Below are 21749 nucleotides of genomic sequence, written 5' to 3' on the forward strand. Positions count from 1 at the left end.
ACCAAGTCACAATTCCTGGGTCTGGGTCCAGCCTCTGGAATTTAGAAATCTTCCCTGAAACCACAAAGAGATCTGCATTTAGTCTTAGGGAGGCCTTCGTCACACCAGCTCCCACTCCAGCAGTCACATCCACCAGCCTTGGCGTCTCCAGGGCTTCCAAGACACTTCTGGCCTGCACCCTCCAGTGCTGTCCAGAGCCCGCTGGGGCAGCAAGGCTTCTGCTGGCACTTTCTGCAGTAATGGGGCAAGAGTGAGTACTTCAGGACCCCTTGAGGGCAAGGTGCAGCTCAGGAGGTGCCTGAGCAGTGGTGGAGGAGCCGAGGGATCCGTGTCAGGAGGCCCTAAAGCAGCCCCAGTTAGCAAGACCTGTGTGGCTCTCCATAGGTCTCTTAGGGACCTCACAGTGTCAAGTCTCTGGAGGTATAGCCGATGTCAAACAATAAAGAGAGTGTGCTGCTGGCAACAAGGCACATTCATGCAAATACTTGCATGTAGTATTTAGTGCTTGTTCTGTGCGCAGGTCCTAATGCTGGACATCACAGGCATCGCATCATTTAAGCATTCAGCTGGGAGAGACTTTGTTATGCATCATTGTCAGGTGAGGAAATGGAGGGATGGAGGTCCTATCATTTTCCCAAGGCCTCAGTGAGTGGTGGAGGTGGGATACTAAAGATACTTTGTCACCAGGCAGAGGGCAATATCCTGTCTGTTACTACAAATGCTAATTGACAGCTCCCCCACAGGAGGTCCTCTGTCCTGGTGTGGGTGGAGAGAGTGCAGCCACAGCCTGCTCCAGGGAGGCTGCCGGAGGGGCATCTTACCAGGCAGTCGCTCTCCCGGGGGCCCGTGCAGCCCGCGGCACACTGGTTGTGGCAGCAGTCACTGGGGGACTTGCCGCGGCAGCGCCCGGAGCACTGCTGGGCACAGATGATTTTGGTCACTGAAAAAGAGCAAAGGTCCCTCGTGAGCTGAAGAGCGAGGGTAGGATCAATTCCCAGGGACGTCGCAGAGTGCTCGCAGACTTTTTCACGAAAAAGTGAAGACACATTTGCTTCTAGTGAAATCACACTCAAGCTAAGTCAAACCATGCCCTTTTCTGATTGCCTCTTTTTTCTCCTGATTTATTTTTCATCACTTAAGAGAACTGATCAGATCAAGTCTAGACTTTGAGACCTGCTAAATAATTAGATACATCTTGGGCAATGCAGGAAGCACATACAAAGAACAGAAATACCTGCTGGGAAGTAGTGTTTAGAAGGGTCTAACAGCCACCCCACAATTCAGCTTATGGACATAGGGTCTGTTTTTGAGCTCATGTCCACAGGTTCCTTGGCCACTGAGAGGCTGAGCCAGACAGCCATACCCGGGAGAATGGCCCTCTCCATCATAAAGCACGGTCCACATGGACAAGTCCCCATGAGAAACCGTGCTCGGGCTTCTGTGTAGGTGGATACCAAAGAAAGCCAGGGAGGGAGAGGAAACAAGAAACCTGGGGACTGCTGTCAACAGGGACAAGTCTTCCATTCCCGGGAAAGTGTGCTGTGTTCAGAGGACAGGGCTGGGGTACCTGCTGATGTTCACTTATTGTTGTTGTTGTTGTTTTGAGACGGAGTCTCACTCTGTTGCCCAGGCTGGACTGCAGTGATGCGATCTCGGCTCACTGCAAGCTCCGCCTCCCAGGTTCACGCCATTCTCCTGCCTCAGCCTCCCAAGGAGCTGGGACTACAGGCGCCCGCCACCACGCCAGGCTAATTTTTTGTATTTTTAGTAGAGATGGGGTTTCACCGTGTTAACCAGGATGATCTCAATCTCCTGACCTCGTGATCTGCCCACCTCGGCCTCCCAAAGTGCTGGGATTATAGGCGAGAACCATCGTGCCCGGCACCTGCTGGTGTTCACTTATTTGTGACAGGCTGAAGCACCCAAAATAGCCCACCCTGGATTAACCACATGCGGTGAGATTTGCAAGACTGTCCTTCACCTACCAGTTCACATCTGGCCCTGTAATAAAATAACTCTTCGGAGTCTTCAAAGGGAAAACAAATCCAATCACCTAAGTAAGTGAAGGAAGAGAGGGGCGGTCACATGTGGGTCTGAGGCTGTTCACTGACTTACGTTTCTGGCAGTTCTCCTCTCCTGCACCCCAGCAGCTCCCATTGGGACAGCTTGGATCACACTTTTGGCCTGAAATGTAAAAGTAATAGATGCATATCTCAGTGAAAGGGAAGGAATGATGAGAAACTGATGACGCCCTTTCCCAGGCCTGAGTTAAGCATGTTCAATAAATGAAGACAATTTTTTCAACTTATTCTCTGATTGTTTGGCTGGCTGGTTTGTAGAATCACTTAAGAGACCCCGATAAGAAAAGAAGATGAACCATGAACTGCTTTTATTTACATGTCAGCTGTGGAAACTGAGGCAGAGAGTAATTACTGATACAGGCCACACAAGCGAGAATTTTTCATGAATTTGAGGTTCCTTGTTTACAATCTGCTTAGGCATGGAGCATTCCCTGGCATCTCCTGCCACAGCTAGAGTGTCTCATCTGGCTGAGCCTTTGGCATGGACCCACTGCTCCCTTGCTGTGTCCAGTCTTGAGTGACTGCATGTGTCAGCCGTTCTGGGATTGTTAAGTCATGGCCTGTAAATAAAACCTTCTCGACTCCAAACCAGAGAGAAGCACAGAATGGTGCACAGAGGGTGAAATGTTAACAGTGCAGATCACTTTAATGACTGTGTAAAATCTTAGCTATCTGGTCAATTTTTGCAGTTTTTATAATTAGTTGATTACAAATTACAGCTGCAAAGGTTTTCTTCTCATCTGTCGAGTTTTCTTTTTATCAGTATTGAGAAGTCTGAAGGTCGAGCTATATCTATATAGAAAAAGCAGGTTAACCACCAAATTTGTTAGAGTCCAGTCATGCAGATATCTTTTACTGTGAAGACATAGTAAACTAGAGGAGTTCATGGGTCCCGAGGTCCCCTGCAGTCAGGAAGAATTTAGATTTCAAACAGAAAAGCTGATGATCGATCTCCCATGTGACTGTGAAGCCAGGATACCACCAGGGCGAAGGGCGCTAATGCCGCACTGGTGCTCCTTAGAGTCATGAAGGCTGGGGAGGCTGGCATCACGACAGTGACAGCGGGGGATGGACGTTGTGAGGAGGGAGGCAGAGAGACTGCGACAGAAGTCTAGAGAAAGCAAGGTCATACAGAGGCATGCTAAAAGCAGCTAGGTCTGCAGCGTGCAATCCCATTCTTTCTACTTTTTACCCTGTACTCACATATAATTTTCAAATTTCTATTATAAGCACGTAATCGTTGTATAAGAGAGAAATGTTTAAAAGAAAAATGCAACTTTTCCTAACAGGGGAAACGTTTGCCAACAAACTTAAGATCTGTTTATGATTCTAGTATTGACCATCTGTTACAAAAAAGAAATGCAGGCGCATCGTTTAAAATATGGATAATAGAAGAAAGCAAAAAGAAGACATGAGACTCATCCAGAGTTAATCAATATAGACATATAAGTCTATGTATATACAGGAATTGGAATCCCACTATACCTTGTGTTATAACCTTAAAAACCCAGATAAAACATGACAATTTTTCCATGCCTTTAAATATGCTTCTATCTAACATGATTATCAATAGCATTGCTGCAGCATAATTTATTCAACCAATCTGTTATTTTTAGATATACAATTTGTTCAGAAAATTTATTATAAGTAAGGCTGCAAGGATTCTTGTATAAGAATATGTCTGTACATCTCTTATGATTTTCACTTTCATTATTATTTCTTTTTCTCTTATTCATAAGTGTGATATTCATTGGTCAAAGCTATACATACTTTGAAGCTTTAGCTACATATTGCAGGCGTATTGCCAAGCTTGGTTTTATTAACATATATGCCCACAAGCAGAACATAAGAATTTCTGTTTCTCCACACCCCAGCTGACCCAGGTGTTTAAAAGCAAAAGGAACCCAAATACTTCACAAAGGAAGATGTGATGCTTTCTTATTTTATTTTGACCTTTTTACTACATTAGAAATAACATTTTACTTTATTGCTTGGCCATCTTTGTGTGTGTGTGTGTGTGTGTGTGTGTGTGTGTGTGTGACAGAGAGAGAGAAAGAGAGAGAGGGAGAAGGAAAAGGAGAGGTTGCTCATGTTCTGGGTCAGGTTTTTATTAAGAGATTCATCTCTTTCTTAGTCTTTTAAAGATGACTTCAGGGAGTGATATAGCAAGGATATTAACCCTCTTCATGGCAATCAGACATTGCACAATATTTTCCTGGTAGCCATTAACTTATTTTACATGAAAGTTTTCTTTTATGATGTCAGATTTTGGCTTTTCTTCAACTTGATATTACAAAATATTCATCTTTACTTTATGTTTCCTTCTGGCACTTACATATATTTTAAATATTATATGTATTTAATATGCATTTGGAATTTATATTACATGGAGTGGGTGATGGATTTATTTTAATTTTCTTTCAAGTAAACCCGTTCATTCTAACTTCTAATGCCCAACTTCAACATAAACATAAAAGTTGGGCACACTGTGAAATTTTTCTGAATCTTAGACATCTTGTCCATAAAACACTTAAATCATCTCATGAGATTTTTTTTTTTTTTTGGTGAAGACTAAATGAGACCCGTCCTGAGCAGGAATGTGTAGCCATAAAGCAGCACCAGTCAAGAGAGGGGCTTCGTTTACCACAGGAGCCTAGCAGCAGTCCCAACTTGCCTCTAGATGGGAAGAAGGGAATTTCAGGTATCAGGTCGATGGTGAATTTGCACTCTCCAATGAGACTAACCCAACATGCCTAGTTCCTTTTTAAAAACCCTTTATAGTTCTCTCACTTTGATATTTTCACCCCTAATAGTTAAGTCATTCCAGACCACTTATTGAATAATGAATTATTCCCTTACTGGCTTGAAATGTCAGCTCTTTATGGACTTTTGATTTTGCTAGGCTTATTCTTATTTGTCTTATTTTTATATTTATTCTTAAAGCAATGCTATATTGGCCTATAGTTCAAAGCCCTGTAGTATTTGAGTCTTTTTATTGCATGAGCCCACCCATCATTCCCCTTTCCAGCAGTTTCTTTGTGGGTCTTTCCCACAGTTGTTGTACAGAACATGGAGGCCTGTTATTGTGGGCTGCCTGACCTGATCCATGGCAAACACTGGCCCCATAACTGTTCCAGGTTCATTAAAAAAATGTGCACAATTTAACCTTCCCATTGTCCACCAGACAGCTGAAGAAATGCTAACCTTGATCTCATAATATGAAATGTTGCAATGTAAAATAAAGTGTTCAGTTTCTTGCAAACATAGTAGGTGTTGGGATGGGTATCTGGTGGAATAATGTATCTATAAAACAAAGAGCCTCAATACTCATATTCACAGCAGCATTATTCAAACAGTCAAAAGATGGAAGCAACTCCAGTGTCTGTAGATGGGTGAATGGACAAACAAAATGTAGTGTCAACATACAGTGGAATGTTATTCGGCCATGAAGAGGAAGAACATTCTTAATACATGCTACAACACGGATGAAACTTTGGGACATTTTGCTAGGTGAAATAAGCCAGACACAAAAGGACAGATACTACATGATTCCACCTGTATGAGAGCCCCAGAGCAGTCAAATTCATAGAGACATCAAGTGGACTGTTGCCTGCCAGGGCCAGAGGCTGGGAAGGAAGGGAGAGCAGGGAGTTACTGTCTGATGGGTAGAGTTTCAGTTTTGCAAGATGAAAAAGTTCTGTGTGTGGACAGTGGTGATGGCCGCACACCAATGTGGATGTGTAATGCCACTGACATTATAACTTACAATGGTTAAGATGGAAAATCTTGTATTATGGGCATTTCATCACAATCTATCCATAAAATAAAAAATAAAACAAATATGCAAAAATCTAAAGTCCTCTAGTTGATGATTTTGAAGATTCATGTCAGATCTCTCTCTCTCTCTCTTTTTTTTTTTTTTTTTTTTTTTTTGAGGGCAGAAAACAAACAGGCATCCACTGCACAGTTGTGGAGAAACAGAGAAGCGGGAAATGGTGATCACTTCTTATTCTAAAGAACAGAAAGGCCGGGCGATCAGGAATAGGCAAAGCCCAGGGGAGCTGGGTGAGTGTGAGCTTGCATCTCAGAGTTCCCCATCTGTGCTGGCCTCAGCCACGGCGCCACCCTGACCTGCCCCTGATTTCCTGCCAGGCTTCCCCACAGGCTGCCTCACTGGTGAATGGGACAGGGACCAGGCCACCAGCATTCAAGGAAACATGGACAGACTTCCTCCCCATGGGCAGTGCCCAGCTGTGTGTGTGACTCCATGTGGCAGTGTTCACGCCCTCAGCTGGGGGTGGATTCAGCCCTGGTGCTTCAGGAGGGCCGGGGAGCCTCTGGAGACTCAGCAGCATGCAGGAGTCTGGCCAGTCTCAGCAGGACAGGCTGGGAGAGGCCCTGGTGCTGTCCGCCCTGTGAACAGCAGCTCTTCTCGGGACACAAGTGCTGTCCCTGCAGGGGATCTACCTCGGCTGGCCTGCACTGCCAACCAGCTGGGCTGCCACCCGCCACAAAAAAACTATGTCTACGTCTGTGGTAAATACATGCTCTTCTAGTGGTCAGATATTTTGCTTACTTTTTGTTTCTGATTAACGTGACTTATTAAACATGGCTTCTCTCCCCGGCCCCAGTGCTGTAGAGCTCCCCCGCATAGGAACTGGAGGCAGAGATAGTGTGTATGTGATACTTACAGCTGCCCAGGTGGTTCTGGAAGTCCATCGACATGTTGCTGAGAAACTCGCTGCTGACTATGTCCCGCCACTGGATGCTCTCCACGTTGCACAGGGCAGGGTTGTTGCTGAACCGCACGGCGCCATGCAGGATTTCTGTGGGAGAATGGAACTGCTGTGAGCACCCTTTCCAGCTCCTTTAAATTCCCATGAAGGATGTACGTGCTCTTCACATTTATGTTCTGCTAAAGAGATGCCATGGTACAAACAAGAGTCCTGCGATTAGCCCAGTGAACTTCCTGGGGGGCGGCCAGATAACATTGTTAATGATAGTGCCATGGAGAAGCTAGGGTTTTCTCTGAATTGGGCTTTGAGCAATGATTAGAAATTTAGAAATATGGGGAGGAAGGAAGAGAATGGTTTAGTCAGTGGTCACAGCATAAATGATACGCCTGTGGTAAGCTGGGGGTCCTGAGGGACTGATCGGTTGGACTGGAATGGTCACATGATGTAGGGGGTAGGCAGGGCAGGGAGGCAGGTCCCCAGCACTACAGTCCCAGATGCCAGGTGAGGGGTCAGCCTCCACCTTGCTTGCATGCCCAGGCGGAGCTTGTCATTAGAGAAAAGGGTGTGAGAGGGACACGAACCAAGAAGAATCTGAATGTATGACAGAGACAGATAGACTCCAGGGATGCACAGGGCATTGAAACTGTACAGCTGTTTCCAAGGAAGAACTAAGAAGATGTGGAAAGGTCAGGGATGAACACATTCAAGCCTTTACAAAGTGGGAGTGTTCCATCGATAACATTAAACATGAACACTGACAGAACGACATATGTGTACAAAACCCTGTGCAAGTGCTGTGGGTGCCGCAAGGATGAATTAGACCCACTGGCTTCGATCTGGGAGCTGACAGGCTTGGGGACAGACATGTCACACACTCTAACCACCTTATGCCCAGAGAGACCCTGACACACAGTGAGGCTGGGTACCTCGCTGGCTGATTTATAAGCAGTATCTTCATTCATTCTCACAATGGTGCAATGACCATCTGTGATTTTAACAGAGAGAAAATCGACCTTTGATACATGAAGCAACGCCCAGCGCCCCAGGCAGGGAATGGGCGTGTTGTGTGTACAGAGTACCAACGTGGGAAAGGAGGGATTCACCCCGGAGGCTGCTAGGAAAAAGAGCTTTCCCAGGAGGGGACAGGCACACATCTTAGAGGAGTGTGGAAGTGAGGGCTGAAGGCTTCCTGCAGACAGGAGACGCAGTGCAGGGAAACAGTGGAACAGGTGGACGGCTTCTTCAGTGGATGTGCAGAAGCAAGGAACCGAGCGAGGAAGCCTGGGGTCATGAGGGCTGAATCGTGGTGCTTTGTTTATCAGGTTGGAGACGACAGCAGAACCATCCGTGAAAACACTCATGAGAAAGCTGTGCACAGGTGGATGGAACTCAGGAGAGGACAGGGCTGGAAACACCAACAGGGCTGTCCAGGCTGCTGTGGTAGCTTGGACAACAGACCAAGGAACTGAGAGAGAGAGCAGGGGGTGGGGTGGGGAGAGCACAGAGGGAGAGTCAGAGCGGGCCTTCAGCACACCCCAGGCAGTGACTGCCAGAGGAGGGCCAGCGCAGGTGAGGGGGGCTGCAGGAGCCGCTTCCGGGTGGCTTAGCGGAGGAGGCAGGCACCCAGGTGTAAGGGAGGCTCACCCTACAGCAGGCCCTACGTTAGCTATTAAAGATATCACATTAACTAATCTGCATCTATACAATCCCAGCCTTGGTTTAAAAAGCAATTATACCGAGGAAGTGGAAGGAGCTGCTGAGACCTTTTCCTACAGTCACTTAATTTTCTGCACCACCTAGGAAGTACCTCACCATTTTTTAGCAGCTATGCCATCCACATTTTTGAAGATGAGGAAACAGAGACACGGAGGGATTGGAGAATGTGCTCCGGAGCCTTCTGGCTGCTGAGGGATGGGGCCGGGCAGGAACCCAGAGGGTCTGGCTCTGAGGTCCAGGCACCCGCACAGGCTGCCTCCCTCCGAGACAGCGCGTGAGGCGCACTGTAGGAACCTGTGTACCAGGCCATCTCACAGGAAGCAGGCACAGCACAAGCATTTGCGCGGCTGCTCTGAGCAGCAGGGGGTGTGGGGAAATCACACAATTTTATAGGTGGTGAACCGAGGAGCCACGCCTGGAGGTGCTGCCTTGGGTCCCAGAGCTGCACCCCTGTTGGGCTCCAGTCACTTCCGATATGACTCCCTCTGCTGGGCACCCCTTTCATCACACCCTTTTCCTACCAGCACTGCCTCCCTGTCAGAACTGCATGGCACAGGAGGGGTGTTGAGAACTCTGGGGCAGAGACTGGTGGCCATAGCTGGCTTCTCCATTCACTAGCTGGGGGCCTCAAGGGAGTTACTTGATTGCCATTTATTTATTTGTAAAATGGCAGAACACAGCCAGTCCCTGGCTTACCATGATTTAACATAGATTTTCGACTTCGCCATGGTGTGAAGGTAATACACATTCAATTAGCCCTGAAATCCGACCTAATGACGCCTTCACCCTTGGCGGGGTCCAGCCAGATAGGATCCCATCGTAAGTCAAGGAGCATTTGTACAATGCCTACTTTGAAGAAAGGTTGTGGGCGTTAAATGAAGTCACTGATTTAACATTCCTGGCCCCAAACCTACTGCACAGTGAGGCACAATCACTGCTGTCTCCAGTTTTTAAAAATCAACTTCCCTCTCTTCTATCATCCTTCATTGTTTCCTCTCACAGGAGCCTCATGTGTCCTACTCACAAAAATTCAAAGTTCTAGAACACCTCATTCTCTGTCCTTAACTTACACACGGTTTTCTGTGTAGCAGTGTGACTCTTGAAACTGTCCTCAATGTGAGTTGATTTTTACTGTATGTATGTCTTTTATCCTTGAGGTCCAGGTAAAAAGACTGGCAGTTTATTCACTGCCTATGTGCATAGATTCACGATTCCTGCCCAGCTTGTCTGGTCATACCCTCTTTTACTCAGAATCTTTACAATTTCTTACTATCTCTCCGTATTTTTTCATGTCCATGGAAACACTGGTACCCCGCTTAAATCTTCCCATTCCAGTATCTGCCATCTTCTCAGTAACTTCCCCTGCAGTATCTTACACACAGCTGGCACTCAGTGCACATGTACTGGATAAAAATAAAAGTCTTCTCCGAGGTAGAATTGAGTGACAAGCTCACTGGGAGCCGTCGGAACTGCTCTCTGCATTTATAAACCCCCAGCCTTGGCATCGCAGCCTCTCACCCTGTAAGTTTCTCATGGGCAGCTCCTTCAGTCCGGTTTTATTTGCATCATAGTTAGATAAGACTGCTAAGGCATAGGAATTTTCATAGTACATGTTTCCTCTGATGATCTGCAGGTTTTCCAAAGGAATCCGCTCCACTGTGTTGAGGGCGATGAGGACATAACCAGCCACCTCCTGGATGGTCTAAGAAGAGAAAACATAAATGCACGATTTCTCTTTTGAGGAACTCAAGGTCTAAAATGGGTCCAGGGAGCCCTAGGACACTCAGTTGAACCCTAACGCCCACGAGTGCTCAACAAATGTAAAACAGGTAGATGACTGCAGTCATGGACACAGGAGGAAGCATTTCCACGATTTGCAATAATCCCTGCACGTTCGCCTTTGACGCCTGTGATAACGAGCAGTAAGCATTGTTCTGGAACGCCGTGCTCTCATGCCGCATGGGGTTCAACACTCTCCAGTGAAAATGGAAATTAAAAAGAATTACTTTGTATCTGTCTTGCATTATTTCTTATTTAAAAAGGAAAGGAAAAAGAAAAACAGAAGGCTAAGTAAATCTCATCGAAAGTTCAATGAAACTCTGAAGCCTTCAGAGCTGGCTCCTATGGGGTCATTAGCACCTATTGTGAAGTAATAATTCTGTGACTAGCTGGGTGAAACTCTTGGTAGCTTGAAATCAGCTCTGGTAGGAGTATTTACACTAAGGAAATACACTAAGGAAACAGGCAAATGGTGCAAAGCAGGGCTTTTAAAAAGAGCTAAGAGCTAGTATGGCAACACACCATGACTGAGGCAATGGTCAGGGATAAACATCAGTGTCTATGATGACAGCGGAACTCCAGATTAGCCTGTTTCTCTTTGATATTCTTTTCTAGCTATTACTTGACACTAGCTGGTAAAATGGCTTTCTCTTAAAACTCTCATTTGTAGCTCTGTAAGACTTGTCATTGCCATAGCAAAAATAAACACACTTCAAGTGGAATTCTGCCCAGGGCTTTCTCCACTTAGATTTTCTCCAATTTTATTTGTGTAGGAAAATCAAAGTCACCAACCTTTAAGAAGGAAAGATCATAATTCCTCTGCACGTAGGTAATTTCCAAATTCCCAAGGACCACCTCACAGTTATTGAACATCCTCTGGAGGCTGAGAAAATGATCTTCAAAAGTGCCCAACTGCGTGAGTTTGTTACTCGTGCCTTGGCAAACTGGAATAAAAAGAAAGATATCACATGAAATACTGAGAAATGCAGAAGAACTAAAATAAAACAATCCCTCAAGGTCTAGGTAATAAGGCTAGCAGTTTCTTCACTCCCTCCACACAGAGACTCGCCCATTCCTGCCCAAGTCATCTGGTCACAAAGCTTACTAACTTTGTGAGCTTTAGTGACTGATAATACAAATTCTCACTGATGGATACAGCAAAACAAATGTGATAAAAGATCTTTATATAAGGTGCAATTCATAGTAAGTGATAGCTTGTCCCTATAATGCATGAAATTGCATTAAAATGCCAAAATTAAAAAATGTTGAAATTTAAAGGCATGGGCAGTAGATGAAAATTCTATGAAAATCTCTAAGACAAGATTAACCTGTAAGAGCTCTAGTAGGCAAAAAATAAATTTCACAAGGTATTTCACTAATATAACTGAGTTAATAACTATATAATGAATTTTTTACTTCGCAAAAATATAGTATGTCACATTGTTGTGTGTGCAAAGAATGTTTACAAACATAGCATACACTGGGCAGTAGTGTACACAACATTGTACACCTAAAATCAGTGACCAAAGTGTAAATTAAAAACCTAACTGGTTGGAGATTAAAAATATTATTCAAATGAATGCATCAAAGAATAAATCAAAAGTCTAATGTAGAATATTCAGAAAATAACAAATATCAAAATACAACATTTAAAAACACCCTCAGCTAGTGAGAAACCCACACATCCCTGTGTTCGTCCACACTCCATGTTGATCCACCAAGCACAGGCAGAGGTGCAGTTACTTCCCTCACCACCAACACACAGTCCTGTATGCTTGGGTCCTTAATGTTTCAAGGCATCAAACTTAATCCAAGAAAAAAGTTTTAAATTAAGGGACAAAGTTGGACCATATAAATGGAAGTGGTTATCCATTTTTAAAAGCAAAGGAGAGGATTATAATAAAGTTGTATTTACAGCACTAGCTCTTTGAAAGGCATGTTTAGGCGAGCATAACAAAACAGAGTCTTGGGGCTTTTGAGGCAAAGAGTGTGTAAAGCGACTATAATTTGAACCCAAATTATCTTAAGAGTGAAGAAATATGGCCTCTGGCTTTGGATGTTGGGTTGAGCCCTGGCCAGGTTCTTCCTCATCTGCAAAGGCGCTCCTGCAATCACAGTAACCAGGTGGTAGAGCACAAACCATGGCCAAAATCAATACACTGGCACTTTCTTCAATGCTTTTTACATGTGCATTTCTATTTTATAGGCTTCTTTGTTCCCTCCCCATGGGAATGATTCTAAAGAGTATCATCGGACTGTCTGCCCTTGCAATGAGCCATGGAAATGAGCACATGTTCAGACAGTGCATAACCAACCCAAAGCACTTACACAAACATTAAATATGAAGCAATCTTCACATCCTCTTTAACTCTGTGGGGATTTCCCTGTTCTTCCCTTCTGTGTTCTCATTCAATTTCAGTGATAACAATAACTTTCACATGGGAACCATGACAGTTGACAAGATGGAGTCCCTCTCTCCTATCTCCAGGGGCAGAATTATTCCATCATTTTTCCAACCATAACTCTGGATTGACCCAGCGTCTCTGGTCTGCTTTTCCCCAGGAGTATGGGGGAAATGAGTTTGTTCTGAATGCAACCTCAAGTTGAAACAATTGTATGGTTGTCTGTTACACATGCAGATAGGGCTAACCTGATTTCCCAATTCTAAAGTCTTTAAAGATGTCAGCACTGATGTAGGTACAAGGTTGTGACAATAACACGTGGCCTTTCGGTTAGCACACCTTGGAATAAAAGCTGCTTTCCCGGCTGACAGACTATGGCCTCTAACTCTCATTCCAACTAGATTGGCTGTGGTCCAGGTAGCCGTAAGTGTTGGTTGGGCCCCTCATGCCAAACAGGTGAACGGGGTCAACTAGAACCTAGGGCTGGAACACGTTGCAGAAGAGTTTCTTCAGGATGCAGAGGGATGAAAACAGGCAGCTGCTTTCATTTTAAATAATCAAGGACATCAGCTTGCAAGTTTCTCTCAGTTGAACCAAAGAATTTTTATTATTAAATCAAAGAGTAAGTAACTTTTGTCAGTAAAGGAAAAATACCATTTAAGATTAATCTATTACAGAAAACAATATTAAAAAAAACCCTGTACTATTCAAAAACTGCTAAATGAGCCCCAAATAACCCCCCAAAAGCTCCTTCAGGGCTTATTTAGCACTTTTTGAATAAATGAATAAAAGCACAAGTATTAGAAGCACTTCATTATCAATGAAGATAATGACCCTTCATTGTCTACAATTAGCATGAGTAACTTTTATATTCAGAAAAAGATCCTGTATTTGGGAGACAGTAACAACATTACATATTCTTGATGTAAATCTTAATTCACAAAACATTTTGGGAAGCAACTGGACAATTTGTTTAAACAAGCAAGTATGCCTAAATTCTACATCATGATGATTCCACTTTGGGAGACTTATTCTGAGGAAACAGACCTTATGCAGAATGCTGTTCATTAATTTTGTTAATAATGGAAAAAACTGCAAAGAAACTTAAGTGCCCAATTACCCAACATGTCTATTCTTGAGAATAAGAAGGCAGTTGACATACTATTTGATTCAATATAAGGCATGTCAATCTTGAATACTATCCTGGGTTAATAACTAAAGTATCAAAAGAAAACATATAAGGTTGTTTCTTCTGAGGCTTTCCCTTGTCAAATACCCAAAAGGAGACAGCAACATTTAAGTGAAATCTAGGATGAGGATCAGAATGACTTGGTCTAGGTTTTCTAATTAAAACAAGGTATGATCTTGGTTCCATCCTTATACCAAATATCTCATGTTAGAAATATAAAGTAATGAGAAAATTTAATGTGAGACCACTTATATGAGTAAATTACTTAAAAATTACAGTAACAAATTAGGTAGATTTAAGACAAAACTGCAAAGAGCAAGAGATTTTTAATTAATCTAAGATAAGGTTTTTGTTTAGCCACTTCCTCACTGTGTGAACTTGAAGTACCTCTCCAGGCTCTCTGTGTCATGCTTTCCTCAAATATGAAAATGGTGACAATAACATTGACCTCTGCTGTGGTTTGAATGTGTTTTCCAAAATGCATTTATTGGAAACTTAATCACCAATGCAACAGTGTTGAGAGGTGGAACCTTTAAGAGGTATTATAATTAGATCATGAAAGCTGTGCCCTAAGGAATGGATGAATGCCATTATTGTAAGAGTGGGTTAGCTATCACGGGAGTGGGTCCTTGATAAAAGGGGAGTTAAATCTCCTTTTTCTCTTCCCCCCCACCTCACATGCATGCTCTCTTGACCTTCTACCATAGATTGACACAGCATGAAGGCCCCCACCAGCTGCCAAGCAGATGCAAATGCCATGCCCTTGGACTTCCCAACCACCAGAACCATGACCCAAATACATTTATTTTCTTTATAAATTACCCAGTCTGTGATATTGGTATAGCAACATAAAATTAACTAAGACAACATCCCAGAAATGTTTTGAAGATTGAATAAATATATAAGCTTTTGACTTTCTTTTATTAAAGTTAACTATTGAGAATGCAACAGCAGCATAACATAACATGCATCTGGACCCATGTTAGGGGAAGTCAGCCACTCTATATTGTCTTAAGTTATTGTCTAAACTGAGATGTTTGGATTTGCATATGGACTTACTCAAATGTTGGCCATTAAACACAGTTACTTTATAGAATATTTATCAAATCAGAAAAGAAAGAAGAAAGAAAAAGGAATACATTGTACTTTAAGAATTACATAAAAATATTTATTTAAGACTAGGTATTTTAGTAGTTTATTCAAAGAAAGAGTTAATATTAATTTAAGTCTATACATTTGAAAACCACATAATTAAAAGTGTTTGTATCAAGTTCCATACAAAATGCTAGTGGTTTGCCCTACCCCTTGCAAATCTGAAGACAAATTCTACTGCATCAAGAGCAGCAGGCCCTATGACTTAGGTCTTCAAGAAAGTAACTTTTTGTCCTAAAATTTTATTTTGAAGATTTATAAATGTATAGAAAAGCTGAAAGAATTGTACCGCACACATCCTTATGTTAGCATTTTACTACATTCACCTTATCACATATCTATTTATGTGTCTGTCAGATGTGGTCCTCTAGTCTGCTTTCGGATGCATTTTAAAGTAAAGTAGAGATATCATTATACTTCACATTGGCATATCACTAACCAGAGTTCAATATTAGTTTTCAGTCATCATTGTTGTTTTTAAGGTAACATCCACAAACTGTGAGAGGATTAATCTTAAGTGTAGCATTTAATGAGCTTTAACGAATGCACATGCTGGAGTAATCTGAATTCCTGTCATGATTGAAACGGTAACTGTCATCCCTAATGCCTCTCCCAGTCGATCCTGCCCCCACACACCAGAGGCAACCGCGTCCTGATCCATTTTCACTACAGAATAGCTTTGCCTGCTTTAGAACATAGATGGACTCACACCACACTGTCTTCTTGAGCAAGGCTTATGTCACAGCACAGTAGTTTTGAGGTTCATCTCTGTTGCTGTGCTCCACTTGGCTGTCAGGGGCTGGTTCAGGAAAGTGGATATAGGAAGTTATCTGTGCATTCTCGTTGGACATCTAGGGCAGGCCAGTGGTCTCATTATTATTTTTCTTAAGAAAATCCTCACTTTATTTTAACTGAAAAGAAAAGCAGTCTTCCTCCTTTAAGTTTTTAAATGTCTCTGGTTTTGTGGGGTAAGCCCTGTGGCCTTCCTCGGCTATTATGGGGGTGTATACCTCTCTGCCTACAAGCCTGGGCAAATCTGTATTATTTATTAAGACACAGTATTAGAAGAAGTTTCTCCAGATTTGCCCAAATCCACTTAGACACTTAGAATTGTCTAAGCAAAACTATAATTGTTTTAACTTGTTTTCTCAGCTATGCATTAACGGCTGCTGAGGTAGGAGCTGGGCTCTTGTGAGTCTCTCCCTTTGACCTCCAAGCTGTCTCTGCTTCCATCCCCAGCCCAGATCTTCGCATCTTTGCTTCCTTTGCATCTTCAAGGTACGAGGTATGCTTAAAGGCCTACCCCCTAGAAAAGCCTGTTCTGCAACTACATTAGCTTAAGTACCCACCATTACATTCTGTCACATTATCCTGCATTCTCTGCTCCCTAGCAGTGATCACTACTTATTATTAAGTAGGGAAACTTAATAATAATCATGAAATTATTATTTGCCTATGAATTTGTTATCCATCTTTCCTTACCAGATATACAGATGGTCCTCAATTTACTACAGGGTTATGTCCTCATAAACCCACCCTAAACTGAAAATAGTCGTCGAAAATGGCATTTTGTAGACATGAAAGGATTGGAAAACACAAAACACAATATCCCCAAAATGCTGGTGACACAGTCCACTGTATAGTATTGGCTGTTTAACCTCTTGATTGCATGGCTGACTGGGAGCTCTGGCTCCCGGTCATTGTCTGGCATCGCAAGAAAGTAACATATCAGACATCAATTCACCCGAGAAAAGATAAAAAATTTAACATTAGAAGTATAGTTTCCATTGAATGTGCATGGCTTTCACACCATTGTAAAGTCAAAAAATCGTAAGTCCAACTGTAGTAAGCTGGGGAGTGTCTGTACGGATGTGTGTGTGTGTGTGTGTACACATATGTGTATATATAGATAGCTTATTGGACCTACTGGTATGAAATGCAAACACACATGTTGCATTTGTATTTTTATTGTGAAAGCAATGGATGGCCATGTGACCAAAGTCTTGGATGACTTATCCTGGGTTTCTCTGCCTTTCTCGTTTCCATGTGCCTGAGGTAGACAGAGGAGGAGGCAGGCTGTATGGGAAGAGTGACAGTCCTCGCCACTTTCTGGTTGGTCATTATAAAATATTTCTAGCTTAGTCACATATTTAATTAGGCTTTAAAGGCCAGAGGATTTTTTTTTCCTGCTTTCTTGCTGAAAGATTTAACAAAATCTCAAATAAGATGGATGGATAGTTCATTTATAGGATGAACTTAAAATATATAAGGAAAAGACACTCAGTGAGTTTGCCAGAGGTTTCATTGAATCAGGATTGGTCATTTCTTTTGCTATACCAAAATCTAAAAATGAACATGTATACACATCTCAAATGTGCTCAAATGCACAGAAGCATGACAGGAGGAAGACACACCATGTTGTTAACAATGACCTTTTCTGAATGGTAAATTTCGGGGTGTTTTTCTTATTTACTCTTCATGGTTTTTGTGTTTTTAAAATTTTCCAAAGTGGCCATGTATTACTTTATGCTAAAAAATTACCAAAAAGAAAATTTTAAAAATCTGTAAAAAATTTACAAAAATCAGTGTTAAAGAAGGCTAAAGAAGGATATCTTAAAAAATACAGTCCTTAAAAATTGAGAAATAATCATGTACATCTATCAAGACACTCAATTTACCACATAAAAACGATTTTATAAATTGTGACTATAGAACAAGACTAGTCTATGAAATTGATTTAACCCGTACAATAGTTTGTAATAATGGAAAGTAGAAGACCTACAGTTGTGAGTCATAATGAAGTAATTGGTTAAACAAAAGTAAATACACTGTTTTATTTAAATTTTCATTATGGGTTTAATCAAAACTTTTGTGGGATGGAAAAAGTCATAATTTTGAAGACAACTTTTATTCATTTAACAAATTTTATGTTTTTTCCTCAGTTCCTTATTTTACCCTATTTTATTTCACAACTAATAAATAGTTCTTAGCTGATAGGCATCTGAAGATACCTGTCAAACTGAATTTGAATCTACATGGGAACTTGAAAATGCACATGTGATATTCAAAAAGTCCTTTTGAATTTCTGACAATCTGCCACGTACATTATAATATGCCTTCTGGACTAAACATGCCAAGCTGTGGCATGCCCAACACAGCTGCAAACTAATGTATCTCTAATTAAGTTAACAAGCAGAAGACTTGAAAATAACATCTCTTTATTTTGAGTTAGGGAACAGAATATCCAAACTGCTGGACTTTCAACTCTATGATTCTCCTTCTAGCCATTAAAAGAATCCCAAACCAAGCTTGTGATTTTTGAAATATATACTAAGTAGAGTGAGAATACCTTTGTAGATTGTCCCACCCTCTTGGGAGTTCACTGATGCTTGTAATCACAGGAAGGCCAGTTCACGAGGGACTGTGGAATATGCTTCCAGTGACATCATCAAACTTCTACTGTGTGAAGATTGTGATGGTACCATTATGGGATGATCTCCAGCCAGTTATCTCAACATGCTGGGTCTCAGTGCTCAGTGTACTCTGATTAACATGGGACCAGTTCTGTGAATTTCACAGGGCAATTGTGATCAGTACTGAGATTATGGACATGAAAGGGCCTCAGAAATCACAGATCTCTCTAAATATGAAGCATGACACTGAGGCTTCACATGGCAGCAACTATTGCAATCTATTTCTGCCTACGTGTCTTCAGTGATACCTGTTTTACCTCCATTGGTTTTTAAACTAATAATCTTAAATCACATTCCATTTTTTATGGGGAACTGAATGGCTAGTAAATCAGAAATGAATTTGACCTGTTATTGGACTATAAGAAACAAAATTCGGCTAAAAGAGATTTCAGAAAGCAATACCCATTGATCTGTTATGTATTCAATACAATAAATTCATATTAAGTCCCTACTGTGTGCCTAGCAGCACTCTTTGCCCTGGCAGGCAGTTTCTCAGAACGTTTCCATTTTAAACACAAGGACACACAGGGAACAGGCTCCTGGACGGAGGAAAGCAGATGATTTACCTGGAACTGAACCTGGGTGTGGTTGGGGTGGGCCTCACTGTGTCCTGAATCCTGGAACTGGACCTGCATGTGACTGGGGTGGGTCTCGCTGAGTCCTGAGTCCTGGAACTGGATCCGTGTGTGGCTGGGGTGGGCCTCACTGAAGCCTGAGCCCTGAAACTGGACCTGGATGTGGCTCGGGTAGGCCTCACTGTGTCCTGAATCCTGGAACTGGACCTGCATGTGGCTGGGGTGGGCCTTGCTGAGTCCTGACTCCTGAGCAGGGGACACTGGAGAAAGGACAGGATGCTGGCTTGGATTCAAAATCCCTCTGTGTGAGAGGACAGACAGCGGTGAATGTGCTGGGCCTGGCTTCCCTTCCTAGACAGAGCGTGAGTAAGCAGCTCCTCTCGGGCCAGCATTCCGCTTGTCTAATCTCTGTGCTGGGACTTTTGCTTACTCATGTTCAGGGGCTCTCTCTCTACACACGGGCATACTTTTGAAGTGAATAATACCACTTCCCCTCCAAAAGTCTGTGGGCCAGGCCGGCACTTGCACCCTGCACCTCCCCTGTGTCCAGGGCATCTGCTTTGCTGCTTGAGGGCTGTGTGCCTCCTCCAGTGGTGCCTCAGACCTGCAAGGGAACGGCAGTGCAGAGCCAGGGTGGCAGGAGCCCCAGCAGAGCAGGCCTCTCCCTTCCCAGCTCGCTGGGGAGCCAACGGCACCACGGAACCTGGGGTGGGACAGAATGGGGTAGTGGGGGCATGGGGACGATAGGGATTACATGATTATCACCAAAGGTGAGCTCAGAGACATCTGGTAGAAGGTAGGGGGAGATACAGAATTCCTAAATGGGGTTGGCATCAAAGACCACTGCTGGAAAATTGGCTTCAAAACCTGGCCAGTTGACTTCAGGAAGCCAGCTCTTTGTTCAAACTCAAGACTGCCCTGTGCTACCTCCCTTCCTCTCTGACTTCATGTTCCTCTTTTTTACTAGAGAGCTGATGAGCACCAGGCAGTAGAAAGGTGCCAAGGGTTGCTAGGAGCTGCGGACTGCACAGCCCAGCCCAGCCTCCACCGCCCCAGCAAGCTCACTGGGCAACTCACTCTTTCTTCCTCAGCTTTGCATGAGACAGCTCAGTGCTGTCTGCCAGGGTGCAACTCTTGTCTTCCTAGACAGGCCCTCACAATGGAAGGCATCCCAGCAAGATGATGTGCAGGTAAAGAGAGGCAGGGCTTCTGGGAGTTCACCTCGCTGGGCGGAGTCCCACGCAGTCCACACACCTTCTCTCTTCTATCTTCTATTCAGCTCAGGCCCATGACTCACTCCTTGATGACAAAGGCTGAGTAATATTTCCCATATGGAGCTGTTTATTTGCTGGTTGAACTGTCGTTCTAGAAGTCATGTGAGTGAATACTGAGCATGGCTGAGAGGCTCCGTGGCCAGGTGGAGTCAGCCACAGAGGTTGCACGATGACCCTTTGGCCAGGCTCACTCCACCCTGCTCTGAGATCCACATCAGGCACCAGAAGTTGCTTGTTCTTTTGTTCATTAATTCAACTACAACATATCTAGTAAAGTAGTGTGAAGGCAGCTGCTAAGGATGAATCAGAAGTACTCACTGCCCTGAAGGAATACGTGAGTCCTTTGGGAAGGCAACTTTACACATGAAAGAGTCACAGGACATCTCAGAGCCATGTAGTGTAGAGGTGTGTTAAAGGAACACATGTCAGAAAGAGAAGTCACTCAGCTCGAGATCTGGGACGGAAGCACCAGTATTCCTCATTACCAAGCAAATGAAAACATAATACTTCACATTCAGAGTAGAAGAATACATTGTCTACAAGTGCCAAGTGTTGGGCTTGGTAACTTCACCATACATAAAATACATAGTCCCACCATTTGCCACTAAAAATAAAGTTTCTTCCATTTCTTTTTTTAATGCCTTCCCCTTCTCTGGATCATTGCCCAAATTCGAATTGGGGGGTACGAGTTATTATCCTTCCTGCTTTGTTTATAGTTATCTGTAAGAACCACATCTTCATTCATTCTTCTTATAGACAAAAATCCAGAAACAGATGTGTAATTTGCAAGGAAATAAAAGATATCTGACTCAAAAATTGGGACTGGAAATTCTTTTTGCAAATGTTCCTCTGCAGAGAGATTTTGTTTGGCTTCCATGGGAGGTGCATATTCACCCGTAGCCCAAGATGGTTTAACTGTTCTTTTAAAATTTTTCTTCAGTTTTTACCCATGTTTTTTAAAAAATCAATCTCTACTGCAGAATTGTGATTTAAAGCCGTCTCTATAAACATACACACATTTACATTGGTTTACCCATGAACATTAGGAAAAAAGCACAAAAGCCCCTCTTTAAAAAAAAAAAAAGACAACCAAAAATCTAAAGAAAAGAATAATAACTAAGACACCAGGAGAAGACCAGTACACCAGTGTGCTTTTTTGTTTTGTTTTGTTTTGTTTTTTCTGAAAGCAAAGATGCTCCCTGCGCTTGTCCCTTTGACCTCTGCAGCACTGGGCCACAGAATGTCCACGTCTAGCTGCTCTACTGTTCCACGACAGCTGTTAGCCTGGGAGGCTATGCTGTGTGAATGCCTCTGAATGCTGACAGCACGAGGGGTCAGCAGCAGGGACCTCAGAGCATGCTGGGACACCCAA

The 21749-nt window shown here is 43.1% G+C and overlaps 1 protein-coding gene across 6 annotated transcripts in view; it reads right to left on the reverse strand.

The window, feature by feature from the left end:
* EGFR (epidermal growth factor receptor) overlaps positions 1-21749 on the reverse strand; it is a 194645-nt gene that overhangs the window by 57518 nt on the left and 115378 nt on the right. For 4 of the 6 annotated variants that reach the window (XM_005549559.5, XM_045389159.3, XM_005549560.5 and 1 more), the window contains exons 2-6: positions 11105-11256; positions 10052-10235; positions 6773-6907; positions 2116-2184; positions 822-940 (exon numbers count right to left, since the gene is read on the reverse strand). In XM_005549559.5, coding sequence (XP_005549616.1) covers positions 822-940; positions 2116-2184; positions 6773-6907; positions 10052-10235; positions 11105-11256 — 659 coding nt within the window. Of the gene's footprint in view, positions 1-821; positions 941-1985; positions 2185-6772; positions 6908-10051; positions 10236-11104; positions 11257-21749 lie in introns of all 6 variants that reach the window. The other 2 variants (XM_074034956.1, XM_074034957.1) reach the window with 1 other exon arrangement.

This window comes from Macaca fascicularis, chromosome 3 (assembly GCF_037993035.2).
Source record: "Macaca fascicularis isolate 582-1 chromosome 3, T2T-MFA8v1.1".
NCBI classification, from domain to species: domain Eukaryota; kingdom Metazoa; phylum Chordata; class Mammalia; order Primates; family Cercopithecidae; genus Macaca; species Macaca fascicularis.